We start from the raw sequence: 27,911 nt of genomic DNA, 5'->3' as shown, positions 1-27,911 counted from the left end.
TTCCACTGACTTGATATACAATCTCTATCATATTTTAAAAGTCCAAAATATATTTGTTCTGGATTTAATACTCCATTGTTTTGATGATTGTCATTTTATATTTGACATCTGGTAGGGCACCCCTCCCCATTGTCTTTTTCAAAAAAATTTTGGCAATTTCTGTGTATTTTCTCTTCCAGATGAACTTTAGAATCAACATGTCAAGTTCCATTAAAAATCCCTTTGGGATTTTGATTGGAAGTGCATTGAATTTACAGATTAATTTGGGGAGAATTGACATCTTTACACTATTGAATCTTCCCATCCAGGAACATGGTATGCCTCTCCATTTCTTCAGGTGTTCTTTTATGTCCTTTAGTAAAGTTTTATCGTTTTTTTTCATGTAGGTCTTACATTTTTCTTGTTAGGTTTACTCCTGGGTATTTTGTAGTTTTTGTTGTTATTGTGAATTCATCTTTTCTTCCATTTTGCACTTTATTTTTCAATTGGTTATTGCTACTATATAGGAAATCTGTTGATTTTTGTACGTTGATCTTACCATTTACTTAATTTTCAATTGATTCTCTTGAAATTTCTAGAAGGATTATTATGTTTTCTGCAAATGATGGCATTTTGTTGTTTCCTTTTTTCAGTATTTACTTCACTATTTTGTTTTTTTGTTCGTTGTGTTTTGTTTTCTGGTCTTATTGCATTGGTTAGGTTTCCAGATCTTTTCCCTACTAGTTCTGATTTGGGCATCTTTTCTGATTTAAATGGAATGCTTCTAATATTTAAACTTCTACATTTATATATGCCTTAGATTTCTGATAGAATACATTGTCAAGAACAAAAGTGTCCTTCTTGGCTTACCAGGTATTTCCATGGTAATAGATATCATGTTTTATCATGTGTTTTTGTTGAGATGACACATTATTCTTTTCACCTCTAACATTTTAATGTAGTGAATTACATTAATACATTGACCTAATATTGGTAATGGTGATTCTCATTTTTAGTATTCATTCAGCAAGTATTTGGATACTTGCAATATCGGATATTGCATTGTGCCAGGAACTTTGCCACAAACATGGTGATAGCACTAAGTCTGAATGGTTCCTCTCCTTTTTATATGGAGAAGAGAGATAATAAGCAAGTACCCAAGGACAAGATAATTTTAGACTGTGGTAGTACTGTGGAGGAAATAAAGAGAATGGTATGGTAGAGAGATGAGGAGAGTACCTCCTTTGATATTATCATCTGAGAAGGTAAAATATAAACTAAGACCTGAAGAATGATGAAAGCATTGGGAAAAGCATTCCAGGTAGGGGAAGATCACACATTAATTGTATTTCTTAATGTCTTCTTGATCCCCTTTCATATATGTGTGTGCTATACTTTTTACACAACTGCTGAATTTTCTAATGGTGTTTTATTTAAGTTTTTGTTTTGTTTAGTTTTTTTTTTCTGTTTAGGTTTGCTAATGGGGTTATTTATGCTTATGAGCTAGGGAGTTTCACCATCTGATTTCTGGACTTCGTAAATAAGATAATAACGTTCTGTTCCTTCTGAAAGGACTACCCTTAAGATTTCTTCTATGGATATATTCTATTACATTTCTGCCTTTCCTTGAGGTAATTTTGATGATTTCTTTTCTTAGAAAACCATCCATTTTGTTTAGACGTTCACATTTATTGATGTATAGTTGTGCTCAGTTTTCTCCTTATATTTTTTTCTTTCTCTGATTTTCTGTAATCAGACTTGTCAAAGGCTTGTTTCTTTCTTGTTAGACTTACCCAAGAAGCAATTTTTGGGTTTATTAATTACTTTTGTAGCTCTCTGAATTACTTCATTTCTATATTTATCACTATAAATTATATTGATATATTTTGATTTGTATTTTATTTTTGAAGCTTTTTATGTATTTTAAACCTTTCTTGTGCTCTTCTGAATACATTTATGCTCTAAATTTTTCTTTAAGGATTGCTATGACCAAATTCCATTGGAAATAATATGCTCACAATTTTAATTTTCTTTTCCTCCGTATTCTGAGAGTTCATGAGTAGGCTTTTTTTCTTTTCTTTTTAAATTTTTAAGTACAGTGTTATTCTTTTATTGATAATATTTAGTTTCTTTTAGCTTAATGGACCAAGAATGTAATTAATTAAAAAAATGTATTAAAAAATATGTTGAGATTTTCCTTTGCTTAAGATATGATCAGGTCTATTTTACTATGAAATATAAGTGTAGTTCATTAATTCTATTTCTGAATTGTCCATATCTTTGCATAATCTACTTGATTTCGTCATTTTCTGAGAAAGATGTGTGGAAAGTTTCCCACTAAGTTGTATGAATTTTCAAGTTGCTTACATTTCCAGTATTTTTACTTTATATGTTTCTGTTATATTGTTAGGGTACATAGAAGTTGAGCTATCACACACTCCTGGTGTATTGTATCTATTATCATTATGAAATGTTTTTTTCTATGCTTTTTGCCTTAAATTCTTCTTTGACTGATATTAATAATGACACCTTTGACTGGGATTGCTTTTTCACACCTCTGTTTTCAACTTTTATGACAAAAAAATTTAGATCTCTCTCGTAATAGCGTATAGTTGAGTTTTTTCCTTTTTTTTTTTTTAAATCCTAATCTATGTGTCAGTTTTAAAATAAGAGGAATTTTCCCATTCACTTTTATATTAACTTGGTCTTTTGGTCTTTGTTCTTTTTCCTAACATTGAAGATTATGGCGAAGATGTATTTTCTTATTATCCCACACCCCACCCCCTTGTCTTTAACTGAATTGGAGTTTTTAAAATTCTATTTCCCTCCCAGTTTGAAAAATATGTTTTCTTCCTGTTCTTCAGCAGGCATTGGATTGCATTAAATGCTGTTTGTAACTAGTTGCTCCCTTTCCCTTAACATAGGCTTTTGACATTATTTCATTCAAACTTGACTTTACTGTTTTTTAAATAATTTGAAATTTTAGTAATATATTTGTTTTAATATGCTTTTACTTTTTTAACTTTAAGGAATTATTTATTAACAACTACCTGAAATGTTAATGAAAGATTATATTCTACTAATTTCTTTTCTAACTCCTTAATCTTATGATTCCAAGGCTGTCCTTTTCTTGGATTCATTTTTGTTGTTAAGGCATACATTCTCTAAATTCAGAACTGTTTGTGGCTTTTAAATTTTCAGAGTGCTTACATCTCTAAAAAATTACCTTGTTCTACAGTTTAGACTTTTTAGAAATAATTGTGCTTCATTTCTTTTTGTTGCAAATTGTCTTCTAGCATCTAGTTTTGTATTTGGAAAGTCTAATATCAATCTGAGTTTTAATTCTCTTATTAACAACACCCCCCTGGAATCTTTCTAGACTTTATATCCTTGGAATTCTCAAATTTTACCAGGTCATGACTCTGTGTGTAGGTGTGTAATCTGTATGTGTGTGTATATCTGCATGTGCATTTTAATGCCATCCTACAGGAAATTGTTTTATTTTGAGGCTCTTTTTATGATAATTGATGAATAATGATAAATAGCAGAAGTAGGCTAAATTTATAATTACATTACATTGTATTATTGATATCGAACTTAAGGAAACCCTTGAAATAATCTATAACTAATTCTGTTAGCAAAAAATCTACTTAAAAACTCTAGATTTGAGAATTCCATACAGTTTTTACTTATTTTAAACATTAATAATTTGTTCACTTTATAAAGTTTATAATTAATGTCAAAAATTTTATATTGATGATTTAATACTGAGTTGTTGCAGGCAGGTATGTACTTTGAAGCGTAAGAAAAGACGTCATGTCTTGTATTAGCTCTGTGAGAACACTGCTGTGTTTTGCAGTATATCATTGATGCTTAGCACATTCCTAGATCTTAACTAAAATTTATTAGATGGATAGATGAGTATGAATGAAAGAATATAGGTATAAATCAGTGTTTTCTTAATGAATAGACTTCTGAAAGCTAAATTTATTTTAGTCAGGTTCACTTTAGTTTTATTTGCTTTAATCGCAGGATACCAATACCATAATGTCAGACTATTAATTGATACTCTTTTTACAAGGACTTTAAGTGGGCTTTTATTTTATTTCCTTATTTTATATTAATGTATACATAGATCAGTGTTCAGGGACTCCAGTAGTACAGAAAAATTATACCCCAAATGTATTAATTTTGGAATAATTTACTCTATTAAGAGTTGCAGTATTTTAGCTGAATTTTACCCTATTTAAGACTATAGAGTGGGGTGGATTGGGAGACTGGGATTCACATATATACACTAATATGTATAAAATAGATAACTAATGAGAACCTGCTGTATAACACAGGGAACTCTACTTCACTTTGCTGTGCAGTAGAAACTAATACAACATTGTAAAACAACTATACCCACCCCCACAAAAAAAGACTATAAAAAATACAGAGCAAAGAAATTTTTATTAGATTTTAGGACCATGTACAGAAGAAAATAATTATGATGTACAGAAGAAAATAATTATGATGACTATGATGATGACTGTTTCTTATAATAAATATGTGTTTGTATTCAAAGAACTTGGAAGAACACATACCATATTTTTCTGGGCTTGTTTGAGAGACATAGTGTAAACTATTAAGAATTTATTCAATCAGTGTTATAAAATTATCATAGATTCAAATTAATCTCTTTTTTAATATTTACCTTTCTATATACAGCCTTTTAATATTATTATCATCTTGAAGTTCAGATTACCAGCTTGACATTCAATGATAAATGGAGGGTGGTTTCCAGAACAACAAAAGCAGTAATAAATTGGTGGATAGTGATGAGATGGGAGGATGGGGAGTGTTAAAGGTCAAGAAATCCAAATTCTGTAGTTGCTAGCATTCTCGTTTTTTAAAGTATGTTTACTCTGGAAGACTGACCCTTTTTCCTATCCCCGCCTTGCATAATCTTTCATTTGATATATTGATCAAATGATTGATAATTCCTAATTGGTTTCTTTGTCTCTGTTGTCCTGTCTATCCAAAACCATCTTTCATGTGGCCTCTATCTTTCTAGAACGCTGAGTATTTATTTTAATGCTTAAACCCTTCAGTAAGCTACCATATAAATTCTGAACTTCTCAGCATGATACTGAAAGACCCCATCTTACTCAAGCATTATTCTTTTTACTATTTGCATTCAGAATTGTCTTTTCCTTCTTCTGTACAATCACTGTATTAGTATCTATTTTGTACTGTTTTCCAATTTTGTTTGATATAGTTAGCTATTTGTACATAGAGTTGCCTTTCTATATTTATATTTGTGGAAGGCATTGATTATTAAAAAAATCATTTTGGATTACCATTCTCCTGTGGCTGTCCTACTGCTTTGCACGTAGTATGTAATTGGCAGTGAACATTTGTTAAATTGAATAGAGTTTGTATATATGATGTCTAGTTAATCAGAATATACTGTATCCTTATTCTTTGGAGCAAATACCAGTTTATTATACTACCAAATGGACTGCTCTTCTCTTATATAGCAGTGATAATACATTTGTTCTGAAGAGGAGTTAATTTGAAATGTTATGCTAATTTTCACAGTTGGTCCAAATGACGCTACATTTCCACATTTTCATGTGACTTTGTGTTTTGAGTATACAAGGATTGGGAATGCCATTAATAGCATAAACAAATTCATTCAGCTCTGACCATTGTTAAAAGACCTTGCTTTTTATTGTTAAGCATTTGTGTCAAGTTTATTTTGGGGAGAAAGTAAAAAATACTTTTTTGGGGGGGCTTCCCTGGTGGCTCAGTGGTTGAGAGTCCACCTGCCGATGCAGGGAACACGGGTTTGTGCCCCAGTCCAGGAAGATCCCACATGCCGCAGAGCAGCTAGGACCCTGAGCCATGGCCGCTGAGCCTGCGTGTCCGGCGCCTGTGCTCCGCAATGGGAGAGGCCACAACAGTGAAAGGTCCGCGTACCGCAAAAAAAAAAACTTTTTTTGAATTTTATTTTTTTTTATATACAGCAGGTTCTTATTAGTTATCTGCTTTATACATATTAGTGTATACATGTCAATCCCAAGCTCCCAATTCATCCCACCACCACCCCATCCCTACTTTCCCCCCTTGGTGTCCATACGTTTGTTTTCTACATCTGTGTCTCTATTTCTGCCCTGCAAACTGGTTAAAAAATACTTTGTTAATTGAATAGTATTACCATTAAATAATTTTTTTAAACAAAAGCAACCTCTGCGGTAAAACATCACCTTTAATCTTTAAAAACTAAAAGGATTTAATGTGCACAAAAGTATAGAGACTAGTAAAATAAAGCCTCTATGAATCTCTTTTTCAGATCACCAGTATCAAGAATTCGCCACACCACTTTGTTTTAAATTCCTGACAATATTTCTGTATACTACAATATGCATCTCTAAAAAATAAGGGCATTTTCTTACCTAACCAGAGTAATTCCTTTATACTATTTAATGCACAGTTCATATTCAGATTTCTTCATTTTCCTTGAAAATTTCAAATAAGGTCTATATTATTTTGATGGTTATGTCTCTGGAATTTCTTTAATTTAGAACAGTTCTTCCCTTTTACTGTCTCTGTCTTTCTCTCTCTTTTAAAACATGTTCTAGATTTTAGTTTAGTCTGTGTGCTTCTGTTTAACTCAGTGGTTCCCAGTTTCCCACCCCCAGGGTTTTGTCTTTTTTTTTCCTCCAGGGGGACATTTGGCAATGTCTGAAGGTATTTTTAGTATCACAACCTGTGATAGGATTGCTACTGGCATCTAGTGGGTAGAGGCCAGGGATGCTGCTGAACATCCTGAAGTGTATATATAGGACAGCTCCCAACAACGAAGAATTATCTGGCTCAAAATGTCAATGGTGCCAAGATTGAGGAGCCCTGATTTAAATTTTTCCTGATATTTGCCTTAATAATTTTTATAAACTGGAAGTTATTTCAGGGAGGCAAGAGTATTTCATAGGAGGTACTGTGTATTTTATGTTGCATAAATCAGGGGCATATAATGTTTAGTTGTCTCACTTTTAGTAATTAAACATTGGGTTCAGGTATTAACAGCTTTATCCTTTAAATATACAATTTAAAGTCAGCTTTTCTAGAGCAGAGTCAAACAACAGCCTCTTTTTCTGGTGGAAAGAATATTGAACTTGTTAATTGGATAACTGATCTCTTGGTGTTAGATATTTAGAAACTTGCTATTTATATACAGATCCTGTGCTTTGTTTTTTCATCTGTAGCAATGAATTGAACGTGGTGATTTCTAAGACTCTTGCATTTTGGTGGTTCTTTGTATTAGACCAGAATTTGATGCACAAACATCATTTCATAAAATATCCAGCTAGTCAAAACAGCACATGCAAAATAGTTTAGATATATCTTAAATTGTCATGCTTTGAATATTGATAACTTTGACATTATTTACCTTAAGGATGAATAAACTTAATAAGGACATCCCTTTCCTTCTGTCTCTCCCCTCTTCAGGAAAGTTATTTATACATTTCATTTAAGGAAAATGTTTCAGAATATTTATGTGAATTTCTTATTCAGACCATTTTTAATGTTCCAGAACTTGGCCATTATTCAAAATGAATTTTTTTCTATAGAAATAATATGATAAAAATGAGTTAGGTTTCAATGGGAAAATGCATTTTAGTTTTCAATCTGAATTTCCTCAACTAAGGACATGTTAAAGAGGTATATGCCCATAACTTAGTTGACATTTGAATAAAGGATTACTTATTTTTGTATTTTTATAAGACTGCATCTCCTTATATCAGTCTCTCTACTTGTTCTGTAATGTAGCACAAGAACTTTTCCAGGTGGGAAAAGAGGAATTGGTGTTAAATGAGGAAGTCCTCTTCTGCTACCTCTTCAGAACTCCTATGGCTCTTTTTTTTTCTCCTTTCTTCATCTTACGTACTTTCTACCTTGTATTATTGTTATTGTATAATTTTACTCTCACATTAAAGAAACAAGCTCCTAGGTAGTAGGCTTAATTTTACACATCTCATAGTAGTAAGCATCAGTATCTCTTGTACAAAGACTGTTTGTAATAAAAGTTTAATAAATCAATGAAGATAGCATTTTTCCCTACCTGCTACCTAATATTTGATTTTTCTATATCTATAAAATATACCTTTAAATTTATTTTTTGTAACTACCTCTCCCTTCTCCAAATACACTGCAACATTTTAGAATCTGAAAGGGAAGGGTCCCCAAATCATCTTTTATTTATTCAAGAGTTATTTGAGTCCTGACAATGTGATGAGCATAGTTCTAGTTGCTGTATATATATCAGTGCCTATTTCCATGGAGTTTAGAAAGACAGTAAATATATATAATAAGTCATGTGGAAAATTCATGAAAAAATTACGCAGAATAAGCATCTAGAGATGGCTGAGAGACTTGCTTAGGTCTCACAGGTAGCAGATGAAGCAGAAATGGTACCTAGGTCTTTAGATCCTAACAGTATCCTTGAAATTAGTTTATTCTTCATTAATCTTAAACAGGGGGGGGGGAGAGAATATAATAGACATCCATTCCTATTCTTTTCTTTCATCCTAATATCTTTTTAAAAATCTATATATAGTATTTCATAGTCACTTGGATCTACTGATTTTTAAGTTATCAAGTTTTTCACATATCAAGAATAGTGGGCTTTAAAAATCAATATGAAAACTTTTATGGATGGGAATTCCCTGGCGGTCCAGTGGTTAGGACTGCGGGCTTTCACTGCTGAGGGCACGGGTTGGATCTCTGATCAGGGATCTAAGATCCCACAAGTTGTGCTGTGCGGCCAAAAGAAAAGAACTTTTATGGAGACGTTTTAAATCAATAAGAAAACATATTTCTTCTGCACTTAGTATCCCTCATGAAAAGATTGAGATGCATTTTTCTTAGTAAATTTTCACCAAACTTAGTTAAGATACAATGTGGCATAAGGGGACCTTGTGTCAGCAAATCACTTTTGATTGAAATTTAATACCTTCTGTGATCTAACTTGTAGCTTTCTGACTTTTCCTATAGTAAACCCTGTATTCTAGCATATAGAAATTTTATGCTTGTCTGCCAGTGCTACATTCCTTCTTCTCCTTTTTTCTTATACCGATTAGTTATTTTGGTCAAAATCCTTTCATATTCTTTCTGCATGCATTGTCTCCTTCAAACAGTCTTAGTACCTTTGATCTGTACTTTTGGTTTGGCACTTTGCACTGCTCTTTGAATCTTTTGTTTTCTAAAACCTTAATCTGAAACATTATTTAATTTTTCACCTGTTCATTTTAACCTGTGTTCATTTTTCCATGATTATTTCCTCTCTCTTTTTTTTTTTTGTCTTCTCCCATTGGATTGAAAAATTGTAGATATTTTAACAGAGAAAATTTCATTGGGATGCAACTTTTTCTCTAGAAAGACTCATCGTCTGAACCATGGTTAAAGATAGGAGGACCTAGTTTTTACCACGCTATAATATTGAATCACATGTGTCTATGACCAAACCATGCTGAAAAGTCCCCTTCCTAATGTATAACACTTAGGCTTTCACTACTGCCTTTAAAAATAAAGTTTAAAAAACATTATTGTTTTTTTCTTAACTCCCTCCTATCATATAGATTTTTAAGGTTAATATATAGCAAAATTCTTGAAAATTTTCAAATATTTACGGAGATTATTTTCAGAGTATTCGGTGTCTGTTTATATTTGAAATATTAGAAATCTGAAATGTTATTTCATATTAAACTGCATTAGCTTAATGGAAATTTAGAAAGAAGCATATTATTTCCCCCTAAATTTAACATTCAGTATTAAATATGTATTGATATAAGATTTATGCCTGGTTGCTAGACAGGTGACTTTTAAAGACGGAACAATAGAGTTCTGATGTTATGTTGGTTAAGAATTTATTTCTGAAGTTTTTAAATCTTATTTCTGACAGCTAGATACTAGGCATGAGGGTAATTGTATTCTAGGTTATTACTAACTTTTATATCTATTTTAGTTATTACAGTGTTAGAAGTACTTTAGACTTGTGAAATAAATTTCACCTGATCATGTTAGTGATATTTTATATGATAATTATCAACTTTTTATCAGCAAACTGTAAAGAATTATATCTTTATACCTATTTGTAAGTAGCACTATGACAAGGGATGTCAAAACAAAGCTTTTCCCCATGTCTTAAGAGTTGCTATTTCCTAATTCTTTACATTTCTTTTAATTGAATCTGGTATGTGTTACTGTATCAGTGGTTCTCAGTGTATGGTCTGCAGCCCTCTCAAGTTCCCAGAAATCATTTCAGGATGTTCAAGAGGTCAAAAATGTTTTCATCACAATACTAATATGTTACTTGCCTTTTTACTGGGTTGATATTTGCACTGATGATACAAAAGCAATGGTAGGTAAAACTGCTGGCCTCTTAAGGCCATGGCACAAAATTGTGCTAGTATCATTGTAGTTATCACTGCCATATATACTCACAGTTAAAAAAATAAAATGAAAAGCCAGTTTCACCTGAAGAATAATCTTGATAGAGCAATAAATAGTAATTTTTTGAAATTTCCACTTTTGAATACGTGTCCTTTTAATGTTATTATGCATATGAAAGTATGGTGGTGTTTGAGGGAAAAGCACTTGGGCTTTTTTGAGATGTGAGGTGAAGAGTCCATCTTTTTTTTTAATGAAATGTCTTTTTTTGCTGGAAAAATATAAAAGACAGACACACTATGCCTATCAAACTTGGGCATTTGGCAAATGTTCTCAGAAATGATTGAAGTGAGCCTTTAAGGGAAACAATCAACAGTATTTGTCACCAAAGATAAAATTAAGCTTTCAAGCACAAACTAGAATTTTGGAAATTTTATTTGCCTGGGCTTGACAGCGTTCCAGTACTTAAAAACTTTTGTAATGAAACCAGTAGTAATATTAATGTTTTGATTTTTTGGTATTGTAGTTTGATTTCAAATACAGTAAATATTAATAAATATAACCCTTATATGAAGTCCTTGGGAGCAGCACTACTTTATAGGTGTATAAAGGTGTCCTGAGAACAAAAGATTTAAGAACAGCTAATTTAGGTCCTCTACCAAAGTCAAAGGTTTCATGTCTAAGTATTAACCTCATAACCTCTCCCATACACTACCCTTCCCCCATGAAATTAGAATAGAAAAGAATACATATGATTTCAGTAAGAAAAGAAAATAGACTACATATGATATGAATAATATATTCTTAAATTATTCTACAAATGTAATTTTCTCCTTTAAACTGTGGGCTTATCTATCCCATTGAAATTATTCAGGATTGCATTGTATTTATCATTGATTTTGATGTTAAAATATTTTTCTCTTCTCTTCCTTTTTCTTCTGTTTATTTCTCTTCCCACTTTCCTTTTCTCCTTTCATTCCTCCCTTTCTTCTTTTTTTGGTATTTGTTTTCTAGGTGGAGTCTTTCATTTTGGATCAGGATGATTTGGAAAATCCAATGCTGGAAACGGCTTCCAAGTTACTCTTGTCAGGTACTGCTGATGGTGCAGACCTCAGGACAGTAGATCCAGAAACACAAGCTAGACTGGAAGCTTTACTAGAAGCTGCAGGTAAGTCTGCAAACTCTACATATATAATAAGCCTAATTTTCCAAAGTTCTACATAACTCTTAAAAAAACTCCGGTTATTATAAATGTCTGATGTTGGATATTTAGTATAAGACTATTAATAAAGGTTAATGGATTACTTTCTAGAGCATAACATGCAACATTTCATACAAGCATAGTTTCATTACCAGAATAAAATTGACAGGTTGTTGTAAACCTTATAAACAGAGCCTTCTTTTTTTATTTTTTTTTGGCTTCATTGGGTCTTCGTTGCTGCACGTGGGCTCTCTCTAGTTGCGGCGAGCAGGGCTACTGTGTTGCGGTGTGCGGGCTTCTCATTGCGGTGGCTTATCTTGTTGCGGAACACGGGCTCTAGGCGCGCGGGCTTCAGTAGCTGTGGCACATGGGCTCAGTAGTTGTGGCTGATTGACTCTAGAGCACAGGCTCAGTAGTTGTGGTGCACAGGCTTAGTTGCTCCGTGGCATGTGGGATCTTCCTGGACCAGGGCTCGAACCCGTGTCCCCTGCGTTGGCAGGCGGATTCTTAACCACTGTGCCACCAGGGAAGTCCAAACAGAGACTTCTTATACAGTTAGTTTTCATTAGTCCTGAATTCCATCTTTGAAAATTCACCTACTTTATAAAACATATTTATACCCCCAAATTATAGTGCTTTCTCAGTCTTTCATAGAAATGCACAGAACGGTGAAAATTTTGAGTTGTTCTGAGTGCATGTTTTCCGCTGAGGTGATGCTCTCTGCCTTCTTGTTTCAGCTCTCATACTGTAAACAAGTGTCCTTTCCATGGTATACTTAGTGCCACATTTTCCACATTTTTGTGCCTTTTGTTGGTGATTTCAAATGGCACCCAAGTATAATGCCTAAGTGCTATCTAGTGTTCCTAAATGTGAGAAGGCTGTGATATGCCTTTTGTAGAATATACATGTATTATTAGATAAGCCTTTTCAGCATGAGTTATAGTGCTGTTGGCTGTGAGTTCAATGTTAATAAATCAAGTATAATATATTAAATAAGATTGTATTTAAATAAAAACACACATAAAACAAGCTTATGTATTGACTGGTTAATGCAAATGCGGTGGCCAGAGACTTCAGGCATCTAGCCCTGTATTTCCCCTTGGAGCAGTGGTTCAGTATTCATTAGTTCAGTGTTCCCAGTGACTACAGAACATAACTACCATGAATAATAAGAATTGACTGTGTATAATTCCCTCCACTTTTTTGTCACAGATTGTCTTTTAAAACCTTGTAAAGTGAATCATCATTATATTTTTGTAAAGTGGATCATCATTATATTGTCTTCATAAGAAGTGTTTTAATTAGAGTTTATATACATAACCAAGAGTAAACATCATAATATATAATATGCCTTAAATATAAGGGAATAGTAACTCTAAATCTCTATGATCATTTAAAATAACCATATTTTCTTAACTTTCCTAAAGTGGACATAAATATATGGTGAACATTAATTGTTTATGGCTTGAGCACCCTGAACCAATGCTAGATTTTGTACATTCCATGCATATAAACTGATTTCATTATAGCATAAAACTGACCTATTGCTGTTTGATAATGCTTTCAATAAATATCTCATAACACAGCATCTAAATATTTGAAGGACTCATGGTTAAGTTTGATTTCTATCCTGGGTAAAATTCTAGAATGGATTATTAAGGGAATCTTGACCAAATACAGATGAAAACATAGTAGGGGCACATGCAAGGTTCTTTCCTTGAGTATGGAAAACTGTACAGGGTAGCAGTGATATAATTTCGCATTTGCCTGAAATTTGATGTTGCTTTAGGAGTTTACCTGAGAGAAATGAGGATTGTGAAATTATTTGAAAACATGTCATAAGAGGAACAGGGAATGTTTCTCCTGAAGATGAGAAGACTCAAGTTGAATATAAGGGATATTTGTTTTCTGTGGTTCGAAGAGGCAGAACCAGGCTTAAAGATGCTACATGAAGGTAGATTTCAGCTGAAAGGAGCTACTTTTGGAGGTAGAGTTCCTTTTTATAGGATGCTAATAGTTGCTTCATTTTTCTCACTTCTGTGTTTATTCCCTTTTTTTTTCCATTTTCTTTATAATAGCTAACAATCAATCAAGATGTCAGCTAAGCTGAGTTCTCATCTGTAGGCTGTAGAAGAAAATCCATTTCCAAGTTTATTATTGTTGGCAGCAGAATTTAATTCCTTGGAATTGTGGGACTGAGATCCTGATATTCATACAGACTGTCAGCTGAAACTGCTCTCACCTCTTTGAGGTCGCCCACTTTCCCCCCCATCTTCACATCAGCATGGCATTGTGGAATCTTTGTGCTTTGAATCTCTGATTTCCTTTTCTCCAACCAGCCAAAGAAATCTCTTGGTCTTCCTGGGGTCATGTGATAAGGTCAGGCCCACCCAGATAACCTTCTTATCTTCAGGTCAACTATGCTATATAGCATAACCTAATCATGCAGATAAAATCTATCAAATTCACAGTCCCAAAGATTATATAGAGTGTGTACACCAGAGCTGGGTAATCTTGGGAACATTTTAGAATTCCTAGTATACCAGTGATTGGACAGAAGCCTCTCCATTTCTTTGAGAACCCCCAAATGTCAATATCTTTAAGTCTTTTCTCTGTGGCTGTTTAATTTCTTGAGAGACACATCTGCCTGTTTCTGTCTAGTGAATTATAAATGCTGGCTGCCAGCATTTTGGGAGCTGAGAGTAGAAAAGGGGCTAAGGATCTCACTGTTTATCATGCATATGTTCACTTAATCCTCATTTTCAATTTAGTGTTATCTCTTCCTCATCTATACCCAATATCTTCTAGCCCAGGGTCTTTCTGGTTTAGTCTATTTAGAGAATAATTATCTGGCTGTGCAGTTTGGGATGGAGTCTTAAATGTCTGACTGCTCCTCACAGGTGTTCAGCCAGTCTCTCTGTTTTCCAACCCAAGCCTCACCCCTGAACCTGGAACCTATATATAACTCCTGAGACCTATTGGGTTGATCACTTTGTTTCTCACTGATTTCTATGTTTCTGCTTATTCTGTTCTGCTGAGTCAGTTAATCTCCTCTTTACTATGTCTTCATGAATATTAGCTTTGATTTACAAATTTCTTCTAGTTTTATCAAAGATGGAGTTCCTGTTGTATTTTAGTTCTCCTTTGAGTAAGTTCTGAGAAGAAAAAAGGGGGAAATAATTGTCTTAAAATCATCTTGAAATCAAAAATCTAGATAATCATTTAATACACCTTTTCTCTGAAATTATATGGTTCTGTTCAATTGATTAAATGTCATAACTTGGAAAGAATAATTTGGTCATCGTGTATCTTTTCTGTTATTTGATCTTCACTGATTAATATCTGATAATTGAATAAGACCAGTAAAAAAAAAATCACCATAATCCAGAGTAGCTAGATAAATTAATTTCCAATCACTGTTTATTTATTTGAAAGGTTACTATGTATTTCTTAGGTTACTTCCTAGTTATTTTTACTAAAATAGTTATCTTTACTTATGAAGGTATGAGAAGTTCATAAAAATTTAATATGGAATATTTTATTTTAAATGTTATTTTTTTAAAAAACAGGGATTACTTTCTTCTGATCTGGACATATCCTCTTGTTTAGTTCTTTTTTGTCACTGACAAATAGTTGTTACATAGCCAATCTGAGTTGGCTAAAATATTGGAGCTAATTCTCTCATGTGAGAATGCATCTGTGATATTGGTCTCAATAATGTTAGGATACTTAACTAACCACCGATATCTTATTGAATAAATACTTATTGAATAAATACTACTATAGCATGTTCATGACACAAATTATGCAGTAGGTATCAGTCTTACCAGATTAAGACTGTTTTTATCCTTTGTATGTCTTGGTTGTAGCAGACACTAAATTTGACTGCTCTGAACATTTGTTATATCTAAATATCTAAAATCAGAAATGCTTTTTGCAATATTTATTCCGTAAGATGTAATATTTCATATCTTGGATTTTTCAGAAGGAAAAGCAAATGCGTATAAAGTTTTTTTAAAATAAACTTCAAACACAAACTTATATTATTGAGCCCTTCCACTATTAAAAGAAATCTGTACAGATATGTTTATTATCATTTGGGAGATCTTTTTGGTCTTTGTCTTAGTTAGTTTGTTTTAAAACCTTTTTAAAATAGTGTTTCTTAAACATTAATTGCGTTTGAATCACTTGGGGATCTTTTTTTAAAATACAGGTTATTGATCAGTAAATTTTAGGGTCTCAGATTCTGCATTTCTGACAAGCTCCCAAGTGACAGTAATGCTTCTATCAGTAGTTCATGAACCACATGTTGAGTGGCGGGGTTCTGTAATATCCATTGTAACATTAGTTGTTTTATCTTCAAGTTAGAGCAAAGGTTCTTAATCCTGGCTGTGCATCAGAATCTCCTTAGAGCCTTTAAAGTATGTAGATCCCTAGGCCTTCCTTTTACTTACTGAATTATATCTTTAGATATAGGAGAGTTCAGCATCTGTACTTTTGAAAGGCTCCACTGATGGGCAGCCTGGATTGAGCAGCACTGAGTTTAGAATGTTAGAGATCAGCTTGCTTTATAGTGATATGTAGAGTAGCAACAAGTTGTGTTTCATGTACATGTAACACATGATTATGGTAACTAACCATTCCTGCTTTTGAAATTTAAAAAAATTTTGTCTGTTCTGAATATTTTTTAGATATGGTGTTTTTAGACATGATTTTGGGTGTATGTAATAAATTGTAGTCGTAATTTGAAGCAAATAGGTACTCATAGATAGGTTATCTTTTATATAGCCTATAATGTCTTATATGGCCATTTTTTGGTCACAAGTGGTAGTAGCCCAACTAAACATTCTTAAATGAAAATGGGCATTTACCAAAGGTATAGGTATGGTGCTGGCTTCTGGCACTACTAGTGTCAATGAGTCAAATATAACTTTATCAGAACTGTCTCCTTCCTATTTCTCTGCTCTCCTCTATGTTGACTTAATTTGGGCAGTCTTTTTCTCTTTGTGGTGATAAAAGTGACCAAATAGCTCATGACTCACGATTTAGCAACCTTTGAGCATAGGTTCTTCGTGCAAACGTATGGCAGAAGTCTGAGTGAGGACACCCGATTGTCCCAGCGTAGACCTACGACCCATTTCTAGAACCAGAGAGTCACAGAGTTGAGCACTTATGGACCACATGGAAGGAATAAGACTAATAGAAAATTGGAGAACAGTGATTTCCCAGAAGATTCTGGCCAGGCAATATATATGTCCAGTGTATCATTTGGAGTTTAACATAAATAGAGTTAAGTAACTTGAATTTTGCTTTGTTTCTCCTTTTGGGTATATCTGAATTGGTGTGAAAATAATATAATAGGAATAGGCAAATTATCTACGGCTGATGGTAAAGCCTTTGCAGATCCTGAAGTGCTTCGGAGGTTGACATCATCTGTTAGTTGTGCGTTGGATGAAGCTGCTGCTGCACTTACCCGTATGAGAGCTGAAAGCACAGCAAATGCAGGGCAGTCGGACAAGTAAGTGTATTTCCACTGTGATCAGTATAAAAACATTTTCTTAAAAATAATTAAAATAGCTAACATTTACTGAGCATGTATTTTGTGCCTGGCAGTGTGCTAACCACTTTACCTGTGATATCTTATTTATACTCACAAAAAGCCTTAGGCATGGATTTTGTTTTTATTCCCATTTTACTCATGAAAAGCAGAAAAGAAGTAACTTAAGATTGAATAGGTAACAAGTAGCAGAGGTAGGACGTCAGTGTCTGTCTGACTACAAGGCTGACTTCTTAGCCAATATGTTATAAAAGACCTTTTGCTTATTTAGATTTTGTTTTCTTTTAATGTTTTGGTGACAAAGAAGTAAATGATATCTAATTAGTCATGCCATTTTCTACTTCATGTGCATAGTTCTGACCATTTTAAAGGGCAGGGTTTTTATTTGTTTATTTGTTTTATGAATGTTCAAAAATGTCAGAGATCTAGTTTCCATAACTTGAATGTACGTGAGTTCCAGGGATGTTATTTTTATTTGTCCTATAATTCCTTTTATATAACATTTCACGTTTAGTAAGAACTCAGTAAATATTTTCTGACTTGGCCTTTAAAGTTTTTCTGATGATGTTATGCAATAAAAAACAATCACACCATCTTGTATATAAAACAGTTATGGGTAGTATAATGAAAAATACAATGCCAAGGAAGCAGCTGGAAAAGAACCATTAATACATGTTACTACTGTCTTCACCCTTCAGAGGCTTCTTTTTTTCCTTTAACTGAAAAGAAGCCATTAAGCCATTTTATTTACAGTTGACTCGAACAACACAGGTCTGAACTGCACAGGTCCACTTACACACAGGGTTTTTTTCTTTCTCTTCTTCTTTCTTTCTTTTCTTTTTTTTCTTTTGGCCACGCCACGTGGCTTGTGGATCTCAGTTTCCCAACCAGGGATTAAACCCACGCCACAGCAGTGAAAGCCAAAGCCTAACCACTAGACTACCAGGGAGCTCCCAGCACAGGTTTCTTTCAGTAGTGAATACTACATTGCTGCACAGTCTGTGGTTGGTTGAATCCATGGATGCAGAAACATGGATATAGAGATATGAAGGAACTGCATTTATGGAGGGCAGACTGATCAGTTATTTGTAGATTTTCAGCTGAGTGGAGTGTGGTTACCCCTAACCCCTGTGATGTTCAAGGGTAAACTGTATTTTAGCAGTTACCTTTAAATAGTTGAAAAAAATGAGAATACTCTTTTATATATGAGTTTAGAGAATAAAAAATAGCATTCAAGAATTGTCTTATATAATAGTGTTTTTATGCAACATCTTTTAGTATTAACAAGAATGTGAATTTGCTGTTTCTCTTAACTCTGTTTGTCTTCATTCATCTAAGTTTTCTGTTTTTATTAATTTATTTTACCATCCTTCTCATAGATTGACTCTCCTTCTTTAGTTAACTTCCAGTTCTGTTCCTTAGTTAACGTTCAGTTTTACTAGCCTGTGATATTATTGATATTCTCCAGATATTTTTTAATGTGCCTTCTGGGACTGGCAAGGCACCTTGAAGAGTATATTAAGGCTAGTTCAGCAGGAAATAGGATAGAAAAATAAAGAGTCATAGATTCTTTGGCACTGACACTACTAAAAGTGATCAGCAAAACACTAGGCCATGTTTGTGACAGTCATGTTTGTTCAGCAAAGCTTGAGAAACAGTGGAGCGCGGTGGGTGTTTTGTGACAGTACAGTTAACAAGTAGACAAAATATATAGTATGGCATACAATGATACGATTATGGGCAGAAGAAATTGAATGCGGAAGTGCTAAGGCAGTGTTTGGGGTTAGGGATCATGTTGCACTTTTAATACGGTAGTCAGGGAAACCCTCATTTAAAAGGTGGCTTTTTAGCAAAGACCTGAAATAGATAAGGCAGTGAGCTGCGCCTGGGAGAAGCTTTTTTGTCAGAGGGATAGCAGATACATAAATCTTGGAGTTACAGCTTAATTAGCATTTTTGATGAAAAACGGGAAAGCCAATTTGGCTAAAGCGGAAAGAGTAAGTGAGAATATTAGGTGTTGAAACCAGAGAAGTAAAAGGAGGAGTTTGAGATCCTACCACTGGACAGGTCTTATAAGGATTCTGACTTTTACTGTGGGTAAGATTAAAGGCCAGTGGAGGATTCTGAGCAGAGGAGTGACAGGTCTACTTCCTTTTAAGCAAGATCTCTCTGGCTCCTTCACCGAAAAGAGCCTGAAGGAGAGCAAGGGTAAAAGCAGGGAGACTGCTTAGGAGACTTCACCATAATCTTGGCTAAGGATGATGTTCTTAAAACTGGGTGGTAGTGATAATACAGGTATAGAAAACAGGTTATCCATGGATGATGGCTTTAGTACCTGAAGTGACAGGGCCATGTTTTAAGAGGAGGTTGTAAGAATTGAGGTATATTTGAAATAAAGAGAATATTAATGAAGAGACTCGGAATTAGTGTTTTTCTAAGAATGGATTTTAGCCGCAAGTGAAGGAATCTTTAGAAATGTCCATAGTTGAAATTCTTTTGGAAGATTTGCAGGGCAAATGCTTTACTCTAAGTATAATTTTCTGTTGTTCCACCACTTTTTCCACTCTCCTTTTGCTTGAATTAAACCTTTGCCTTACCTGGATATTTTTCATACTTCCCCAAAACGTGATGGCATAAGTAAATACTTCAAAAAAAGAATCTCCTTCTCAGTTATTCATAGATTGGTCAAAATTACATGCTTACAACTTTCCTATCTGATTTCCCTTTACTTGATTGAAGAACTTAGGCATTTATAATTAGTAAAAGTTTTACCCATTTCATTAAACCTTATAAAATTTTTCTAGTGACTAAACAAACAGAAGTGTAATTATAACTTGTATTTCCTTCATGTGATTTTTCTATACAATTTTATGTTTTAAAATTTTGGATTTTTTCCCTACTTATAGTAAATTAGACTTTTTCAGTTACATGACTGAAAACATTTTGTAATGGGGATAATTTTAATTCAGTGACTTTTATATGTAGATTTTAAAAACTCAGTGAACTGAATCATTTAATTTTCTTTTTGTTATGAGTCATATTGAAATAATCATTCTTTTTAGCACTACTGTCCAGATTAATTTGAAAAAATCAACACTTATGCTGGGCAATTTTTTATATTCTTATATCCTGATATTACAATATTCTTCCCCCAATAGCCGCAGTTTGGCAGAAGCCTGTTCAGAAGGAGATGTAAATGCTGTGCGAAAGTTACTCATTGAAGGGCGAAGTGTAAATGAACACACTGAGGAAGGGGAGAGCCTCCTTTGTTTAGCTTGTTCTGCTGGATATTATGAGCTTGCACAGGTTTGTATTATCAAAATAAAGCTCACAGTTTTTTGATTGTTTTGTTTTAATTTGGCCTGTGTATTAAGGGAATAATAAAATAAAATCAACCATCAGGCTCATTTCAAGAAATAGTTTTGTTAGATACATTTTTTTTGTTTATTGGCTCTCTAACATGACTAGGTAGGTGTTAACATAAATATATGTTCAAAAACTTTTGATGAAAATATCATTTTCTAATATCCTTTAAACTTTTTCTTTCATAAGGTTTTGTTGGCAATGCATGCCAATGTGGAAGATAGGGGGATCAAAGGTGACATTACACCTTTAATGGCTGCTGCTAATGGAGGACATGTCAAAATTGTGAAGTTGCTGCTAGCTCATAAAGCTGATGTCAATGCACAGTCTTCAACAGGTTATGCATACTTCTTTTTCAGTTTTAAAATATTAACACCCTCTGATAGTAATTAATTCACATGAAAGTGATCATTAGTGATGCTTTCACAATTATCAGTGCTGCACATTTGTATATATCTGTGCATTAGGCTTAAAGTACATAGAATGTATCTTGAATGAAATTTCTCCTGTTTTGTGTATGAGTGCTATTAACTGGCCTTGGTTCTTTTATATTAAACACTGGCCCAGTTAAAAGGACCATCCTCTTGGAAGTGGAGAGGATGGTCTCCACCTCTCAAACCCAAGTTTCCTATTTATCAGGGGAAAATGGAAGGGAAGATAGGGAGAATAAGAAGGATATGCAACAGAAGGCAGGTCTATCATTGCCTAGTGTTAATAAATTGCGGCCTATAGAAAAAGAAAGTATTATGAAAACATTATGTTACACAAGAGACAATGTTAATCTAAATCAGTTTTTTTTTTCTTTCAAATTTGGGCATAGATGGATTTGTGTAAAAGCTCTAAAATATATGAAAATATATTTTGTGCATTTCCTTCATGCAAGATTTTTAAATTTATTAAATATTTTAAATAATTTTAAAGGTCTGCATGTTCTGGTTTGTGGGGGTTTTAGGAATTCTTATTTTACCCAGAAGTTAACTTTTTTCCCCATGTAACATGGGAGATTTTTATCATTAAGAGGGAATGTTTTTGAAATTATTTTAGCTTTGGCCACCAGTTAACTGATGTGTAAAGTTGTGGTGAAAACAGTACGTGATTAAAAGGAACGGTATGAGGTATATCTATATATGATGAATAATTATAATCCAAAGAAAAAATAAAGCTGGGGAACCATTTCTCTGATTAAAGTTAGAATCAGTGTAACTTTTTCCTCATGTGGGAAGTTAGTTTCAGAATTGCTCAGTTCTTTTATAACTCTACAATTGTGATAAGTGTATCTGATTTTCCACATGTGTTTGACCCTGATTTTTAAATGGAAAGAATAGGGAGTTGATTTCAGTAAGATAAAATGTAATGAAGAAAAGAATTATATATATAAGTGTAATAGCTAAATTTATTAAGATTATAGTCTCTCATTTCAGTTTTGTCTTTGATACTAAATAAACCTCTGTTTTATTTTGGTATTTTATGTTAATGTCTTTGTTTTTCTTCATTCAAATAGGCAATACAGCACTTACATATGCTTGTGCTGGAGGTTATGTAGATGTTGTAAAGGTGCTCTTGGAATCCGGTGCTAGTATTGAGGACCATAATGAAAATGGTCATACTCCTCTTATGGAAGCTGGAAGTGCTGGACATGTGGAAGTAGCCAGATTGCTGCTAGAAAATGGGGCTGGCATTAATACGCATTCCAATGAATTTAAAGAGAGTGCCCTTACGTTAGCTTGTTACAAAGGTACAGTAAAGAACTTTTTTTTTAAACAAAGTTTTTAAATTCATGAAATGACAGTTACTTCATATAGAATAGTCACTTAAAATAAAAAATAAAATATGGTAATGGTATAGTACGTTATAAATAAGTGTTTAAAGTGTTTTAGAGTTTAAAAGTTTAATATCTAAAGTTTATATATTAAACTTTTAAAATATACACTCAATATTATAAATATTGTCAGTGAAAAATGACTGTTGATCTGGTTGTTTTATTAGAAACAGTTATTTAATATGCACTGCACTTTTTAATGATTTTGCTTGTCAGAGTATTTTGCCTGGTTTACACAAAAGAATCCTATTGAATCCAGAAGGGTTTAGCCTGTAAATTTAAAGTAAATGCAATAAAAGCTGGAATGAGGGGCTTCCCTGGCAGTCCGGTGGTTAAGACTCCACGCTTCCACTGCAGGCGGCGTGGGTTAGATCCCTGGTAGGGGAACTAAGATCCCACGTGCCATGCGATATGGCCAGTAAATAAATAAATAAATAAATAGAAGCTAGAATGATTTATTAACAAGAAGGTGCTTAAGCTATTTCTCATGATACCAAGAAGAAAGGAAAAGAATTGAAGAGAAAGGAGGATATATGAAAAGGAAAATAAAAAGTGGTGTGGAGGGAGTTTGTATTCAAAAGAACAATTTTAGAGTATCATTAACAAGTTTAATAAAGTTAGAAGGAAGAGCTGGTTGAAATTGAGAATACCTACCAATATATAGCTGTACAAAGGGGGTACATAGTGTTCTAAATGATGTCAATCAACCTGAAAATACTGATAATAGAGTAAAATATCTTCTTTGGGGGGGGCAAGATAATTGTCTGGAAAGATACTTGGTCCTCAGCTAGTTAATCTAGATTCTAAAAAGACAGCCACAGAGCCAGACATTTTTCAGAATCAACCTTTTTGACAGATAAATTGCTATAAACTAAGAAACATTTTTTTTTTAAAGAAGATGTTGTGGGTAGGAGTTTATTAATTTATTTTATTTATTTTTGCTGTGTTGGGTCTTTGTTTCTGTGCCAGGACTTTCTCTAGTTATGGTAAGCGGGGGCTACTCTTCATCGCGGTGCGCGGGCCTCTCACTATCGCAGCCTCTCTTGTTGCAGAGCACAGGCTCCAGATGCTCAGGCTCAGTAGTTGTAGCTCACGGACCCAGTTGCTCCGCGGCATGTGGGATCCTCCCAGTCCAGGGCTCAAAACCGTGTCCCCTGCATTAACAGGCAGATTCTCAACCACTGCGCCACCAGGGAAGCCCTAAACTAAGAAACTTTTTAAAAAGAAAATTTCATGAAATTTTTTACCTGCATAGCCCATTCACTTCAATGTTTTCTACCGTCTGCAGCTGTGTCATGATTGTATCATAAAATAAGTGATACATTTTTGACCCAGAGGCATCAAGAAAAAGCTCTTGCAAGGCAAGGTATAAAAGTTAAGGAGGAAAAAAAAAGAGTTAAGGAGGCACTCACTCTCGATGGCTGAATCTTCACATACACTAGCTTGTGAGTGAATGTCTCCTTAAATTTTGCACCCAGGGCTTTGATTCCTTCACCCTTGTGTTGGACCTCCTGTTGTTTTGTTTCATTCTATCAGTACTTCAGAGTGGCCAGGATTTTGTGAGGTCTTTTGGAATAACTTCACTTAAAAAACATGGCTAAAATACTCCTTAGACACATAAGTGACTAAAATTTAAGTTAAATGTAAAAATGTGCTCTAAAGGACTTTTGATTTTTTCGTGTTACAGATAATTCAGATTAAGGGTACTTAGGAAGCACAGCTGAGGTCTCTTACTTCTCCAGTTCTGTTCAGTAGTTACGCAGAGGTTGATCTTCATTGGGAGGGGAGAAATTAAGCCTTGGGGCAGCCTCTCCAGGGCAGGCTGATTGGGTGGCTCTGTCTTACCTTTCCATCAAATACTTTTGAACCCGGAACTAGCTCCATTTTACTACTGAGACCCAGCTGGCCAATGAGCTTTGAGATGGGGCTATATATAACTACTCTTCCCTCTCTCCTATGCTTGTAGCCCCACCCTGCTGAGGTTGGGGCTTGCAGGCTTTCCTTAGAGAAACTGGATATAGAACTGAGCTGGTGGAGAACATCTCTACTACTTCCAAGGATCCATGGACACTCTTACTTTCCCCTATTTCTGGTGAGGTCTCTTAGGATACAGATTGACAAGGAGGAGATGGGGAAGGGATAGAATTCAGGCTGAGACTAAACATTGATGTGGATCTTTGGGAAGGGAGAATGACAGAGAGGAAGGAGAGAGAGTTTGTTAGCAAAAACAAGGTATGGCAGGTGCTACACTTATTCACCAGAGTTAATTTTAACTGTTCATGATTCTGCCATCCACTCCTTCCTCCATTTCCAGTTGACTGAAAATTGACTGCAGCTCATTTCCAGATGAAGTTGGAAAAAAATTAGTCACTTTTCTACTGTTTCTTACATAGTATCTGAAGTCCTTTTTAAAATATAATTTATGTTCATTGTAACTACTCACAAGGTAATCTTTATCTGAACTGAAGCATATGGTTTATTTGAAACTACATAAATATATGTGTGTGTATATATATGTGTGTGTATATATATGTATGTGTATGTATATGTTTATATCTAAATAAATGAATAAATATAAATGGTGTTGTTTCAAGAATATTTTTATATATATGGTTTCCAACTTACAAGCAGGTTGTTCCTAAAATGTCTGTGAGTTAGTTATGGAAGCTTAAAGCTCATTTCCTCATAGAAATAACTTCAATGATGAATATCATCCCAGGCTACTAGTTCACAAAAGCTAATTTAGTCTATAGTATAAATAAAATAACTATGGCATGCCTGGGCCCTAAAAAGGTTGTAGAGGGGATATTCTGGGTGTTGCATTTTAGGGCCACCTTTGCTCACCTACAGCAAGGATTTTAGTAATAGCAGTTTCTAGGGTAACAGGGTAAGGAGTAGAACAGCACAGATCACTTATATAATTTGTGTTGGGCACTTGAGGGTGGCTTGTAGCTAACTTTAGTATTATGGTAATAAATGTATTGCTGTAAGTTAAATACAACTTTTCAAAATATTGTTAATTTTATTTTTGGGGAATAATAAAATATTTTTAAGTAATCTTATAAACTTTTGGTTTAGGACATCTAGAGATGGTGCGATTTCTTTTGGAAGCAGGCGCAGATCAAGAGCATAAAACAGATGAAATGCACACTGCTTTAATGGAGGCTTGCATGGTAAGATTGGTGAAATACATACATGAAATATATTTATATATTAGGTAGAGACAGAGTCAGTGTATAGTGAGTGCCGTTTCCTTGGGTTCAAAGATTCTGTTTATCATGACTTGTGGATCAGAACCTCAGCTATCTGAGTTATAAGAGCCAGTCGTGCAGTATTAACTTCTATCAGAGGTGCTTTCTGAAGCTTTGTAGCACTACCTTCATTTTCTTCGTCTCCCATAGTTATACTGGTTTTATGTAATTGGCACAAAAAGTGACTTTTTAAAAGTTGATCAAGGCTATTAAAAATGAGAACATAATCCACAGAGTATGCACATAATACTAAGTAAAACATGTTCATCAAACCCGTAATTTAAAATTTATGAAAAATTTGAAATTAGAATATTATCTGCATTACATAATTCTCCCTCTGTCATTCTCCTTTCCCAGAGATCCCTTTCCAGAGATTTTCCCTTCCCAAAGATCCTCTATCATGGTCTTTTCTCAGCCCTGAATTCCTTTTTTTAAGAACTTTTTTTTTAATTTGTACTTGAGAATACGTAATAATAGTACTCTTAAACTTTTGTATCTCAGTCTATGACTTGTGGCACAGAAATGAATCAGAATAACATTATAGGCAGATTTATGAGAAAAACACACCAAAGATAAAACAGACCCCAAATTTTAAGTTTCTTGTCTCAACTTCCCTTCAGAGAATGATTATTGAAAGGATGTTAACTTTTAATTACTAATTTAAAAAAAATTAGGTAGCCATTTAAGACTTGAGTTATTTTTTGTTTTTCTAATTGCCATACCAGTGTTTGCTTTAGTAAATTATTCTTTTGATTAAACAGATTTTCTGGGAGGGTTTTGAGTTCCCCATCTGTTAAAATAATATCCTTCTCTAGGGTTGTTGTGAGGATTAAATGACATAATGTGTGTAAGGAACTTAAAACATCCTTGCCACCCCCATTAGAGAAACAAACTATATGTAGATTAAAAAATGAAAGTGGAATATTCTGTAGACCTACTCTACATGCAATATAAGTAAGTGTTATAAGTAGATGAAAGATACTAGTAGGGGCCATACGTTTTGGAGATTTGCTAAGAGACTGAGGTTTTAAACTGGACTTTAAAGGAAATGTAGGAGTTGACTACTTATGGAAGGAGAAAATTCTGAGCTAAAGGAACAGCAAAGTAACCACAGTGATAAGACATTAAAGTTGTGTAATATGGCAAGTACCAAGGCAAAAATGGGCATGACATGTTCAAAAAAAGATGAAATGTCTGTGAGGTAATACAGAAGGAAAAATGTATCAAAGGAAGAAAGAATGGAAAAGTGAGCCTTGGGGTTGCCAATATTTAGGAAAACTGTGAGAAAGGGAGACTGGTAAAGAAGACAGAAGATATTAAGAGAGAACTTCTTTTTCTTTTTCTTAATTTTCACTGGCATTTGATTGTTGAACAACAAAGGAATTACCATGTACATATTGTGTTCCCTTTTTCCATCATGCTCAATTCCCCCACTCCTCTAAAAAGTATTGGATATTTCTTTCTCTACCTAGCCAAAACTTTGCTTATCCTTAAAGTTTCTATGAAAATCCTACTTTCCCTTTCTAAACTTTATACTTTTAGCATTTAAGCTTATACTATGCAGTGTTGATGTTATCTCACAGTAATCTCTTATGTGCTTACTGTTTTTTTTTTTTCTGATGGTTAATAAGCTTTTTGATTGAAGATATTTTTCTACATATTTTATATCCTCAATTGCTATTTACTACTAGAGTAAACTGAAGATATGTCTTAATTAATGCTTGCTTACTCACCTGTTAAATGTAGATTTATTAATTCTTATTTGAATTGAGATCAGTAAACTTCATTGTATAGCAATTGAGAAGTATTTTTAAAGATTTTTTAATGGTGCTGATTCAGTTTTTTTAATTGCATTGTAATCAGGATGGCCACGTTGAAGTAGCTAGGTTACTTCTTGACAGTGGTGCCCAAGTGAACATGCCTGCTGATTCATTTGAATCACCATTGACTTTGGCTGCATGTGGTGGGCACGTGGAACTTGCGGCTTTACTTATTGAAAGAGGAGCTAGCCTGGAAGAGGTCAATGATGAAGGTTATACACCATTGATGGAAGCTGCTCGTGAAGGACATGAAGAAATGGTGGCGTTACTTTTAGGCCAAGGTAACCAATACCAATCAAGACACTAACGCATAAATGTGTAAAATGTAAGATTATGATTTTATAAAATTGAATTTATTTCATTTTTCTAGTAGATTTGTAATGAGGTGCTATCACAAAAACTAAAGATGAAATATTTTCTTTGAAAACAGCTCTCATACTATACTAAATAAAATCAAATGGACTTCTTTACTATTTAAGAGCTT

At 33.8% G+C, this 27,911-nt stretch overlaps 1 protein-coding gene across 8 annotated transcripts in view; it reads left to right on the top strand.

Moving 5' to 3' along the window:
• Nucleotides 1–27,911, top strand: part of ANKRD17 (ankyrin repeat domain 17) — a 160,973-nt gene that overhangs the window by 60,386 nt on the left and 72,676 nt on the right. For all 8 annotated transcript variants that reach the window (XM_024754072.1, XM_024754067.1, XM_024754066.1 and 5 more), the window contains exons 2-8: nucleotides 11,431–11,584; nucleotides 16,979–17,135; nucleotides 20,333–20,480; nucleotides 20,727–20,874; nucleotides 22,039–22,272; nucleotides 25,435–25,529; nucleotides 27,471–27,708. In XM_024754072.1, coding sequence (XP_024609840.1) covers nucleotides 11,431–11,584; nucleotides 16,979–17,135; nucleotides 20,333–20,480; nucleotides 20,727–20,874; nucleotides 22,039–22,272; nucleotides 25,435–25,529; nucleotides 27,471–27,708 — 1,174 coding nt within the window. The remainder of the gene's footprint in view (nucleotides 1–11,430; nucleotides 11,585–16,978; nucleotides 17,136–20,332; nucleotides 20,481–20,726; nucleotides 20,875–22,038; nucleotides 22,273–25,434; nucleotides 25,530–27,470; nucleotides 27,709–27,911) is intronic.

The sequence above is a fragment of the Neophocaena asiaeorientalis genome, unplaced genomic scaffold, assembly GCF_003031525.2.
Source record: "Neophocaena asiaeorientalis asiaeorientalis breed wild unplaced genomic scaffold, Neophocaena_asiaeorientalis_V1.1 scaffold148, whole genome shotgun sequence".
Lineage (NCBI taxonomy): Eukaryota > Metazoa > Chordata > Mammalia > Artiodactyla > Phocoenidae > Neophocaena > Neophocaena asiaeorientalis.
The sequence above is the reverse complement of the archived record's forward strand: the minus strand, read 5'-3'. Positions and strand labels throughout refer to the sequence as shown.